Source organism: Papaver somniferum, chromosome 3 (genome assembly GCF_003573695.1).
Source record: "Papaver somniferum cultivar HN1 chromosome 3, ASM357369v1, whole genome shotgun sequence".
NCBI classification, from domain to species: domain Eukaryota; kingdom Viridiplantae; phylum Streptophyta; class Magnoliopsida; order Ranunculales; family Papaveraceae; genus Papaver; species Papaver somniferum.
In genome coordinates this window covers 104,369,570-104,383,216 of record NC_039360.1, presented here as the reverse complement: position 1 = coordinate 104,383,216, position 13,647 = coordinate 104,369,570, and the positions used below count along the sequence as shown (strand labels likewise).

General features: G+C 36.1%; 1 protein-coding gene across 1 annotated transcript; it reads right to left on the bottom strand.

Annotated features, from left to right (window-relative positions):
• Nucleotides 1–326: 326 nt before the first annotated feature.
• On the bottom strand, nucleotides 327–3,249 carry LOC113357011. The gene is made up of 6 exons (XM_026600267.1): nucleotides 3,068–3,249; nucleotides 2,117–2,177; nucleotides 1,889–2,024; nucleotides 1,460–1,787; nucleotides 1,220–1,354; nucleotides 327–1,123 (listed from the first exon to the last, which is right to left on the bottom strand). Exons 1-6 carry the CDS (start codon nucleotides 3,171–3,173, stop codon nucleotides 636–638), a joined length of 1,254 nt encoding a protein of 417 aa, XP_026456052.1. The 5' UTR covers nucleotides 3,174–3,249; the 3' UTR covers nucleotides 327–635.
• Between the last annotated feature and the right edge of the window lie 10,398 nt (nucleotides 3,250–13,647).

The following is a 13,647-nucleotide window of genomic DNA, read 5'->3' as shown; positions in this document are numbered from 1 at the left end:
TGGATATCCGAAACCTTGCTCTGGATATCCGATTTTGTTAAATGTTTACTCTGGATATCCAACAATACAAAAGCTTGCTCTGAATATCCGATGTTATCAAAAGTTTGAACGTTTTGAACGAAGAGTGATTAAGCACATGACAAATGCAACAAGATGTAGAAAATATAATTACACCAAATAAGAAAGCATCTCGCAAGATATCCTCTCTTGGATCATTCTCCATTGACTCATCGAGTAAGGGGTTTGAAGGGTCTTAATGGGGTTAAAAGTCGCTCTTCCTAACAAAATTGTTACATTTGTTTAGCTTTGAAATGAACCAAAAATAGAGCCTCCACGAAATTTAGTATAATCTATTTTAGGTAAAACTTATATGTCTGAAAATTCCACTAGGCTCGGAAGTCTTTTACATGTTTCTCACTCTTAACACTTCACCACCAATATCAGTGCAGCCAAGATAGAAGTAAAACACATACTGACTACAGAAGTAAACTCAAACTGTATCACTGAACTCATCTATTTAATATGAATTACATAAACTAGAATACAAGATTACCTGAGATTGGTATGGATTGTGTTGTCTGAAATCTGTCTTCATATGAGATTTGTTTATAGAGGATCTACACCGTCACGGATGATCAAACAACAACCTCTTCATCACCACTACTGTCGCCACCAAACATGGCAGCCATTTTCATAGCCAGCTTTGCAGCCATTTCCCTTCTCTGAAAATCAGGCATTAATCTCAAGCTTCCACGAATATTTCCAATCTCACTCATCAACTGCTCCACATCTTCGAACCCCAAATGATCATCCTCTTCTACTTCAGTAACTTTGTCTGGTTCACTTGCTTTCTCTTCCACATTTACTTCAGACACATCTATACCTGGAGATCTAGATGTTGAGGGTTGATCTTTAACTAAATCATTTGTCATTTTCTCTTTTTGTTCTGGTTTCTTGACGATAACAATCTCAGACGAGGAAGAAGAGGAACCCACATCATATCTTGTATCAGTTGTACCATTAGAAGAAACATATACTTCTTCCGTGTCATCCCATGGATCAGCTGAACCCGCAGATAAGATTTCATACTCAATGTCGTAATCGGGTTCGTCTTCTGATGAATCTGTAGCAAGGATGATAAGATTGCCTTAAGTACAATTCTAGCCTTCCTACAGATTGTAATATTTATACCAAACTAAGGGGTTAAATTAAATTAGACCTTCCTCCTTTTCAGGTGCATAGGGTTGAGATATCATCATATTGCCGGATTTGAGAACCATCCCAGGCCACATATGAGCAGACAGAGCACCATATAATCGTTCTACTCCTTGAGAATCACCATCAACTGATAAGCCTATTACAGGGGGGGAAAAGAAATAATCACAGTTAACGCTAAAATTCAAAAGAAGATAAAATTTGCGACCAGATAAACCAAAGGAAAAAACAAGACAAGTCTAACATTTGTCAAACGCAGCATTGGATGCACAAGCTTCAATGTATTCGATATTGTGCTCACTGCACCACTCCAAACACGATTTCCTGATTTCCCATGATGGTTCTTCGTCCCCTAACAAACTACTTCCTTCATTTTCTAGAATTCCATAGTCTAAATAGTCCGGATGAGGATCACCAATGGATTCGCCTCGTCTCTGCAGATATCTTCTATATTCGATATGGGCAGCATGACCAGGCAATAAATCAACTTTGTTTCCAATGCATAGCAATATTTCAAACTGTTGAATATCAGTATGAGAAACCCAATCCTGGAGTGTGGTGAAGGATGACAGCTGGAAGAAAAATAAAATAATATTAACCAATCACCTGTTGAGCATAAATCTCTTAGACAGTTTCAGAATAAAAGAAGCAAGAAAGAAGGGACGAGGCTAACATCATTCATGTCAAAAACCATCACCAAGGCAGCCAAGTTGTTAGAGACGGGCAGTGCTTTAATAGAAAATCCATCTTCAAGATGAGCCATCCATATGGAAACATCGGCTTTGTAATATTTGGTATCAATAGTCCATCTGTGCATAAGTATCATATAAGTTACAAACTTTAGGGATGCAAAGAGCTCATTTAAACAGAATCGTTATAAGATTAAAAGTTTACAACATACCCATGACAGAGTGCTTCAGATGATGAGTCAGAGGCATCTTCGAAATCAATAGAGAGCAATCCTGCCGTGATGAACAACCTTAAATGAGTCCTCCAGCATTTTATTTAGCAGGGCGTACATAACAATGGGAAGAAAGAAACAGGGATAGTAGCGTATATGTGTATACTATGTACGAAAAACGGTAGTACATTATCATCCAACTAAGTTCTTTGATGCAGATAGATAACCTAACTTATACTAGACGGAAGTACCATATGACCATCCAATTGATCATACGATTCATACTGGAACTGATAACGACTAGAAGCTACATGATTGAGATCAAAGGTAAACCTACTGCATGATAGACAATCTATCCTCCCAACGTATATTGCAGATAAAACACAGAATGGAAGAATGCAATGTGAGTGACAAATTAGTCAAAAATAAATAAATTATGTGAGTGATAAATGATAATCTTGGCTAAATTTGAGCCAATCATGACGGATACTGCATTGTCAACCCAATTAAAACCTAGGAATTCAAAATTTACCAAAAGTTGGACATTTCTTGAAACTCCAATCCAAGAGTGGCAATGATTTTAAGTAGTAAAAGCTCTAAACACGCCTTATGTTCTCCTTTATTTATCAATTGCAAAAAATAAACACTTACATCAGTATTTAGCAAACCTAGATTTGATGAGAACCAGAAATTCTAATATGTACTAAAAAAAAATCAGCTTGGAATCAATCTAGACAAACTGATAAAGTGGTATACAACCCAAAATACAAGTAATTTGTAGCCAAAACTAAAAACAAAAGGTAAATTTCGAGATTGCTGAACACCTAGCAGATTATGGCTAGTAAACAATTGAATGGATTGCAAAATCATAAAATTCAGTTGTTTGTTTGATTTTCAGTTTGATCTAATCGAAGTAAGAAAAACAAATAGAAGGGAAAATCTTAAACGTACTTGAAAGGAGACTTCGTTTCCCGGCGTTAGAAGATCCAACCATTAAAATTCCAGGTCTACTCTCCAGAGACATACCATCAGCTTGGATATCCATTTCTCTTCCCATTTGATCTAAACAGTACTTAGATCCCTTTCTCTTTAATTTTGCAGGAATGTTTTTTCAGCTCGACTTTAATGAGAGAACCAGTCCTTTACTCCCGTGCTTCGGTTGTAGCTAATTTAAACTGGCCCGATAGGTTTATGCAAATTAATTGGGTATCTAAAATGTAAACCCATCTAAAATAGCGTGCTAAGGGGTGTCCAGAAAATGTTAAAAGACTAAATTGTCCTTACTATTAGTACATGAATTCAGTTTCATCGAAACCGTAAAATTAAAACTCATCCATCAATCTTCAAAATCCATCTTCAAAATTCTAATCCTACATGACGAAGTCCAAAAAAAAAAAAAACAATACAAAACGAAACTAAAAAATCAAGAGGAGACTGAAATTTGGGGCTACGAGATATGAGATTAGATATAATTTTTATACTCAATCTCAATCTCAAATCGAGCAAGTATTAAGAGATTGGGTATGACTTTATACCCATTATTATATGCTCGATTTTTCTTACTTTGAGATTAATGATTTTCATCTTTGATGTACTTGAACATGATGTATTCATTTTTGTTATGTTAATGAAATCAAGATGTTTCCTTCAAAAATAAAAAAAATCCTATAAAAAGTCATCAAGGAGATATATCTTTTTAGCATGACGGCTTTTCTTGGTATTCAAAAGTCGTCATGGTCTAATTTGTGTAGGTTGACGATTTTGATCCAATAAGATTTATAAGTTTTAGGGTCGTCATGATCCTCAAATATTTACCTTGACGACTTTGTGTTGGTTGTCACTTTCTGCAATTTCGACCATGATGACCAATAACATCTTAAATCAACCTTTTTCGATGTCCCATTTTTCATTTAGTCATCATGTTGTTTTATCTGTACTCGTGACGAGTTTGTGTATAAGATTTTTAGTCGTCAGTGTTTGACATTCTCGACCATAGTCGGCAAGTTATGAAATCAATACATTGTCCAATAATCATGCATTTGTAACACCTTTCTCTGTATGAAAAATCTCGTTTAGTCGATATCATGGTTTATTATCAACATGCCGGCTATAAAGGGCTGTTATCTTCATTTTCAGTCGAGCATGCCGCTTTTCGAACTGTGATTTCTTCTATAATTTAGAGAATGAAACCATTAAACACCGTGAAATTCCCTTTCTATAAGTGTTTGGTGAGTGTAGTTTCATTTCCGTTAGAAACAAAATTCTCAAAACAAATCTTTTTTCTCAAAGATCTTCCAACAAAATTCATAAGTTCAATCTAACCGTAATAAGATTTAATAATTTTTAGTTAAACTAACTAATCAAACTAAATTAATTAAGGTAAATAGGTTTTTTTTCTTGGTACACTAATTAATCTACCTAAATAGGTTGATTAGTGCTAGTTAAATAAGGACAGTTTGGCCATTTTCAAATATATATGGCTAAGGGACTTGGGTTTTACTTCCTAATGACCCTTTTTTGTTTTATTTGGTATATCCCAATCTCGCGAGTAAAATTAAGATGACATAAGATAAATGCAAGCACCATGGTTATGAGTTAGACTAGGTATCACCGGGGACTTACGACCCCGACTCAACCGCTCCTAGTGGTGATAACGATGGGATATCAACAAATGAGGTGGCTGTTTTCTCAGCCAAACATACTTCAATATACTTAGAGAATGATATTGAACATGAGTGCTCAAATTGAGTCAACTACATGAAAAAATTAAATTCCTTGGTACTTTACTTTGAAAGTACAGTATGATAATTTTATTTTTTGGCGAAAGAGATACTTACTTAACATATGATTATGAGCCTAATCTGGTCAAGCTAAGGGGAGAGTACACAAAAGACATGTATTAGAGTACAGAGACTGCAACAACGTGACACTAATGCATCAATACATCTAAGCTCCAAGTTTAGCTAAAAGCAATTGGTATATCATCTTGCTCAATTTGGAACTTAATAGTATTCTAATTTATAACCAACTACCATTGCTTAAAAGAAGATAAAATTGCTTAGACCGTTAATGATCTTCGCATTTATTTATTTATTTTACTAAAAATACCACTTTTTGTGAATATGTGATGTTCCCCAATCATAAAAACGCATATCATAAGACCATTAATGATATGGTGTATTTCATGAAATATATGCCAATAGGAAAAATAATGTAATACTGTCTCATTAAACACCTAAAATACATATACACTAAAGAATAAAAAGTATTTCATGAAATAGATACCGATAAAAATAAATAATGTGACATTATTTCTATTTATCACACAAAGATTGGTATACATGCTTCATGAAGAAAAAAAGATCGGTATAGTATTTCACACCGAAAAATGTGGTCAGTTTTTTAAAGGAAGAGAGTTGATTACTGGCATACTTAAAAGTGTATAAATCATGTTCCTACAACAAACAATCAGGTGTTAAAAGACTTGATATTCAAAACACAATATGACAACAAATAACCAATAAAAAACTCATTGAGTGATTTTATATAAAAATTTACAGAACAAGCTTGTTAACAGAAAAATTTAACCCTTATAAAATAGTAAACAAATAATCGCAAACCAAAAAAACAATTCAAAGCCCTACATAGTTACATATTTTAGTCTACATTGGCACATATATCACGTTCAACCAAAATAAGAAAGCAGACATATATGTTGATTAAAAAAATACATGATAACAACTGTTAGAGCATTGCTCGGTCGAACTCGCAAGCGTTGCTATCTCAAGTTTGTTTGTCAAAACTATATGTCTTGATTTCTAGTCTACTTATAGCTATGCCGCGGACTAGGATAGTTAAGTGTAGTTGAGCTCCAGACTCCACGGAGATCATCTTATGAAGACGAAGAACTACTCAAGGAACCAGTGGAACTTCATCCGACTAAAAGGTATGTGGAGACTTGAACTTATCTATCACTCAAAAGTCTATCTACTCTATCTCCTACTCTTGAGACAAAAGTCGTATAAGTATGATAGTTTTCATACATACACATTTGCTATTTCGAGTCGAGTTTACTCGCCTATCTTTTTCTCGAAATATGTGTTGGTAAGCTTTCGCTTTAACCATTTTTCATCTTTACCCGTGACGAAAGTCATGATGACATTTCAATCTTGAAAATGGCTTTGATGACGATAGTTGTGAATAACGACTGTTATAACATTATAGAAGAATGTTTCAACGATTGAAATGTAGAGTTGAGATTACCATCTATGGATATAAGCATATAAATATATATATATATATATATATATATTTATTTTTCTGAATCACATATATTTTATTAATATTGAAAAATTGTTACAGATCATAAGCCAAAGTTAAATGAAAAGGCATATATAGTGTGTTCGCACATTAGTATATAAATCCATGTACCGGAAACCAAGTGTGTGCATATGTGTGCATACGATATTGGTAAAGGAGACAGGTTGGGTACGCGTACCCGTACGCGTACAGGCGGAACTTTTCCTCCCGGAAAATTCTGCTGAGTTTGGAGTTTACGAACTCATAAACCAGTCACCTGTGACAACCCGGATTTTCGGACTTCCAGCAGACACGGATTCGACCTTTCGGGTCGGGTCCGATCCAGCTAGCAAGTCCAAATTTCCGGACTGCCACTCGTGTAGGACTAGATTTTCCGTTCCAAAACATTTTAATAAAATACAAAAATCAACTCAAATGAAATTTATAAAATGAAATCAAATATTACGTTTAAAATTACAAAACTGTAAAATAATAATTACAAAATCAAAGTAAATTAAAACAAACCAACACTCTGGTTTAATTCAAAATGCGCAAAGCCAAATCCCCACGATAATAATAATTTCTTTTACGGCTAGTTTTTCTTCATTCTCTGTGGAAAGGGAGGAAAAAGGGGTGAGCAAACCACATCCCAGTAGGAAGTTTCAAAAATAATAGAGTGCATCGATAATCAAACACATGCAGACGATACGATAATTAATACCATGCATAAAAATTCATAATAATACTTACACTATTCTCAGCCACAAATAATCAGCATTATCTTACTCGCAATAATACTTACGCTATTCTCAGCCACAAATAATCAACATTCTCTTAGTAAAATCTTCAATCTAAAATTCTAGATTCTTAATCTAATTGTCAGAGTTATTTCGGTAAACAAACCTACTGTTCCCCGAACAGTCTTCCCAGGGTAGCCACCAGTGGTGGGATGCCATAAAGGCCTGACATTTCAACAGCAGAGAGACTTATATATCCGTTTCTAATCAACACAATTACGCGCGTACAAACACCAAACTCATTTACAACAACTAATAGTCTAATTCAATGAATTCACTTTCACAAATCAAAACTCAATTATATGCGTTAATATAATTTCCTTAACAAATAGAAAAAAAACATTTTTGTCTAGATCAATTGTTAAAATAAAAATTAGAATAATCTAATAATAACGGTTAATAATCAATATGCAAATTTCATAAATAAATCAGTTTATACAGACAAAACAACTTAATAAATTTAAAACAACCATCGTGATTATTAGCATAAAAATGAAAAACAAAATAATATAATTATAATGCTCAAATAGGTTTTCATTTTTGGATTAGGTAGAAACCCTTACCTTACATAGCAATCCACAAATCTTGCTGTAAGTAGTAAGTACAAACACCGATGCTTTCATTTTTTTTTTGTTTTCTTGCATGAATAAAACTACGAGAAGAAGGTACTCTTATTGTTGTTTGAAAAGAAAAATCAGAGAGAGAGAAAGATGAAAGTGATGTGTAAGTTTTGTTTTGTTTACATTTTGTTATAAATAACGTTCATTAAAACATTTAGACAATAAAACTCATTATGTCAACACTTTCATTTATCCTAGGCAACATTTTTAACCAAACAAACACATGCATGCAAATAAAAGCTATTGATTTAAATTTTAATTCCTGATTTAAATTTTATTTCCTATAATAACGTGGCAATCCATGCATTCTATTTATTAAAAGTTAATAAAAAAAATAAAGAAACTTGTTTAATACGCTATGAGTGAAATAATTCTTTATTCCTAACACAAAGAATTTCCTTAAAATTGTTATTAATGATGTTCTTATTTTTATCCAAATATATCTTTCGTACATCTAAACATAATTTCACATTTATATATCACAGGAAATCCTTTTAGTTTTGCTGACATTGATTAGACACGCAAATAGGAAAAAATTCCTCTAATTTTGTATTATCATGTGCATGCATTAGTATTAATCAATCAATTTACTAATTTATCTTAGATGCAAATATATATTCTTAACTTACCATATGCACACATATTTTTCATAAGAGACAAATAGCTAAATTTCCAAAATAGATCAAATCTTCCATTTTCATTTTTCTTATGTATTTAAAATTCATGCTATAATTAGTTAGATAAAAAAATAATAAATTGTTTTACTAACATTAAGAAAAATATCTAAATTAATTACACATAACTACCAAACATGCACCAATTGTTCCCATAATCAATAAATTAATCAAAATAAAAAGATGATTTATATTTTCAAGATATACAACATAGTCAAAACATTTATTATTTCATTTATTTATTTTTCGCAACCATAAGCATACTCATAACTAAATATTTATTCTTTACAAATTAAGCTTTAGATTAAAATCCGAATAAGTAATATGGATAGGGTTTTAAACGCGAAAATCATGTTAAGAAAATTACGGGGTTTTACACCTTAGGTACGCGTAATGGCGGGACTTTTCTTCCCGAAAAATTCTGCTGAGTTTGGAAACTCAAATCCGGTAGCTAAGGTACGCATACTCGTACGCGTACCCAAGCTGGTTATTTCTCAAATCGGTAGTTCATGAACTTAAAACAATAAATTATAAGGAATGCAATCTTTACAAAACGTAGCTATATTGTTCATGAATTGATTCAAATGAATCAAACCGATTTTGTTTCAATTGTGTCTATGCATAAAGACCTAATCAATTGAACAACTCTTCAACTAGTTCTTTTGAAGTCATTTGAACTAGTTATGAGAAAGATGAATACGGTTAATATGGAAGTGCTCATATGGCTAACAATTGGTTAACTATTTGTGAACCAACTAAGTGTACACATTTAGGTACGGTTACTCAAACCTAAATAAAATACATTTCATTTGTGTGTGACAAGCTAAGTTTCGATCTAACGGTTGAAAGATATTAGCTTTTATCTAATCAGGTTTTCATCTAATGGTGAATATTGAATGCTTTTTTACTAAGCTAACATTGATTGCAAACCCTGATTTGAAAACTATATAAAGGAGAACTCTAGCAACTGGAAAAACTAACCCCCCCACCTCCTGTGTGATACTAGTTGGTTTAGATAGAGTCGGTTCTCCTTTAACCTTAGGTTTCTTCTCGAGACCCTGTAGGTTAACGACTTAAAAACTTCATTGGGATTGTGAAGCCAGATGAAACTACTTCTGTTGTAGTTGAGCGATCTGATCTTGCCATTTTATATCGTACGAGTTCAATTGAAAGATTGACTTGAGATTATATCTCCGATAGGGCAAGATAAAAAGAAATCACAAACATCTTCGTCTCATCGTTTGTGATTCCGCAATATCTTGTTTTGCTACCATACGATTAAGATTATTGTGAGGTGATTGATAATTCTAGGTTGTTCTTCGGGAATCTAAGTCCGGGTTATCGATTAGTTCCTGTTCACCTTGATTTTATCAAAAGACGGAACAAAACTCGTAGGTTTATTTGTGGGAGATAGATTTATCGATTATCGTAGACTTTTCTGTGTGATACAGATTTCTTTATTTAAGTTTTCGACTTTGGGTCGTAACAACTCTTGGTTGTGGGTCAGATCATCTAAGGGATCAAGTGCGTAGCATCCTGCTGGGATCAGAGACGTAAGGAGTGCAACTATACCTTGGATCAGTGTGAGATTACAGTCCAAAGCGAAGTTAGTTTGTAGTAGGCTAGTGTCTGTAGCGGCTTATTACAGTGTGGTGTTCAATTTGGACAAGATCCCGGGGTTTTTCTGCATTTGCGGTTTCCTCGTTAACAAAACTTCTGGTGTCTGTGTTATTTCTATTCCATATTATATTTAGTTATATAATTGAAATATCACAGGTTATGCGTTATATCGATCAATTGTGAAATCCAACCTTTGGTTGTTGATTGGAAATTGATTTATCCTTGGATATTGGTCTTTGTTACCATCCAAGTTTATATCTCTTGTATTTGATAAAGACTCAGAGATTTCTATTTGTTTAAGTATAGATCAAATCGAGAGATAGAGATATTAACTCCTTGATATACTTTTTATTAAGATTGAGTCTGACTGTCTAGTTGATTCTCTTAAGATTGAGTCTGACTGTCAGGTGCATGTCAGCACCCATGCTGACCCGTCAGGCTCCACGTCAGTAACCATGACGACACGTTAGGTGCCACGTCAGCAAAACTGTTGACGTATCAAGTGCCACGTCAGCAACCATGCTGACCTGTCAGGCCCACGTCAGCAGAAAAGTAGAATCAGCAGTGAAGTGGTCGATGACATCAACAGTAACTAACACCGTCAGAATATGCCACGGATATTCTGTTAAAGTAAACAGCGTCAACACTTTTCCGTTAACGGCGTCAGCATGACGTCACCCGCCGGTAACAGTCATCTTCTCCGGCGCAGTTTCCATCTCCGGCAACAACAGATGTCGGCGGCTGCAGTCGGCGGCAACAACCGGCGGCCACCTCCGTCCGGCAGCAACTCTGCTATGGTGCAGTACAACGCAACTTAACTCCATGGATCTGTTTTGGTGCAAGCGCGGTAAACCTTAATACCGTAGCCCTGATTCAGCGCATCGCGATGTAGCGTAACTCCAAACTCCTTGGATTTGTGCACTCCTCCTCTGCTCAACTAATGGATATTTCAACCCCGAGACGACCTGAGCCATGCTGATCCAAGCTAGCCGAGTTGCAAGCTAGTCAAGCCATTGGCTCAGTATTTTTCAGCCCCATCCAGTTGGCCTTGCGGATTTGTGCGCCCAATATGGGTTTAAGCAAGTTTTTTACTTCTTGGGCTTGGCATTTCACACTATTTCGTGGGCTTGGTCCCTTTCATCCATTTTGATTTAGCCAATTCCATAACCCATGAAGAAGATTCTGGAAGCATGCAGGACCAGTCAATGCAAGTTATGACAGGGAGGCATGCAGGGCCAGTTATGATAGGGAGGCATGCAGGGGCCAGTTATGGCAATTGATGGATATCACAAAATAAAACTGAAATTCGCACCATATAAATACAGGGGTCACAACCCCAAAAGTTAAGCAATCTTCCACACAAAAACTCCTGTGAAAAAATCTGTCTAACTTTAGCATCGGAGGGTTTTTTGCAGGTACCCCCCCTACACTGTTCAATTGGAGATTAAAGCATCGGATCTATCTTCGATAAAATCATTATCAAATTCGTGTTTGGGGTAGAAGTAATTTTACCATACAAACATTGGCGCCGACCAACGAGATCGAGAAAAGATAATCGTGTTTTACCAAATCGAGTTATCGCAGTAATCAGACAGACTGCACAAAGGGCCATTTCTGACAGCGATTCCCAACAACACAGGAGAGACGAAGCTGAAAGGCACGAAATTGAGGTTCAGTCGGCTCCAGCAGTACCCATTGGAAACAAGCAGGGTCAAAATCATGCTCATAACAGATCCCTGGATCATGGACGAGATCGAGATCGTTTCCGTGACAGAACTTCAAATCTGAATCGGAGAAGAGAAAGACAACCGGAGATCGATAACGAAGAAATAGATGTTGATGCGGAAAACCCAAAAGTTCGAGGAAATAGAGGGCATGTGCTCGGCTGCCCGTCTAGGAGGAATGAAAATCGACATGACCTGCAAGATGGCCGCACCGCGACTCCTAGTACAGAGGAAGAACTGTTACTCAATCGGTTGAACGAGATGGAGAAGGAGAAAGATCTCCTGAGGTTAGAACGTGAAAAACAGTCTCGACCTAGGTATGGTAATCTGAACAACTAGAGGGGTAGGTCTGTATGGCAGCATCTTGGAAGACGAGTTAGCCCGCAAGCTGCAGAACGAAACAGAGAAGTGATCAATCTTGATCGACGAGAGAAAAATCTGTTGGTCACTGGAGATCTACCTAAGCGAAGGCCTGTACGACCTTGGCGAGCAAGGACCCGGCCAGCTGCAACTCAGCAGAGTGTAACCAGAACTTCCACCGGTTCAAGACGTCTCAGGAATGATGAAGATGAGGTTCGACATCGACACGATGAGAGAGAATTTTCGCACGATTACTATGCTCGTTCGGAGCAAGGCAAAGATGGAAGAGATCCCACTGGACCCCGAAGGAAAAAAATGAGATCTATATTTCGTATTCCAGAAGACCGAGATTATGGGAAGGAAGACAGTTCCTCAGATGGTGACGTAAACGCAATAACAGAGGTTTGCCTTTACAAGATGATCGAGAAAGTGATGTCGAAAAAACAGTCCAGAGAAGAAAAGATAGACCGGTTACATCGATCTGCAGGAGCCCCTTTCAATCTAAATATCATAGAATTCCGACCACCAATGGATTTTCAAGTTCCGAAACTGCCAGAGTTTGACGAAAAATTAGGAGATCCAGATCAGCATGTTTTACACTATGAAACTGCCATGAATCTGTGGAAGCACAGTGATTTAATATGCAAAATGTTTCCACAGTCACTGGCTGGAGGAGCAATAAAGTGGTTCAATAAACTCCCGGCACAGTCGATCGGTACTTACCATGAATTTGTTGGAGAATTCTTCTCCCATTACAAGTACAACAGACGTTCCTTCTAGGAATTCGGAAGGAGGAAAGCATCAGACAGTTTACTCGACGCTTCAAGCAAGAGTTGGACGATGTCGATGGAGCTAACGATCAAGTCATAATTACAGCCTACAAACATGCATACCAGCATGATCACAGGGGCGTGTACGGTTCTTTGGTCAAGAGACCAGCAAATACTTTGGAGGAATTATATGATCGAGCAGAAGAATACGCTCGAGTGGAAGATGATTCCAAAGCTCAGGATATGAGAGATGTCAACAGATCATCCAATCATCCAAATAATGGGAAGAAAGACAAGTCAAAGAACCATTCGAGCGGGCAGTATAACGATCGAGGTGAAGTTCGAGAGAAAAACCAGGGGAACGAATGAAAACTGGATATCTGAAATATCATGATATGAAGCTGACGCCGTTGAAAATATGCCTTACAGAGCTTATGAGAAAATAAGAAAGGATTTGAGTCCCCCTAGGCCTTTGCCAGCAGAGACACGTGATAAATGTGATAACAGCAAATACTGCAATTATCATAAAGATCATGGTCACAAGACTGAGAATTTTTGCTCTTTACAGACTGAAGTCCAGCGAATGATAGACGCTGGAAAGCTACAAGAGTACGTAAAAAAGGATTTTGGGAAAGGTTCGGGGAAATTTGGCGCAACACACGTGATT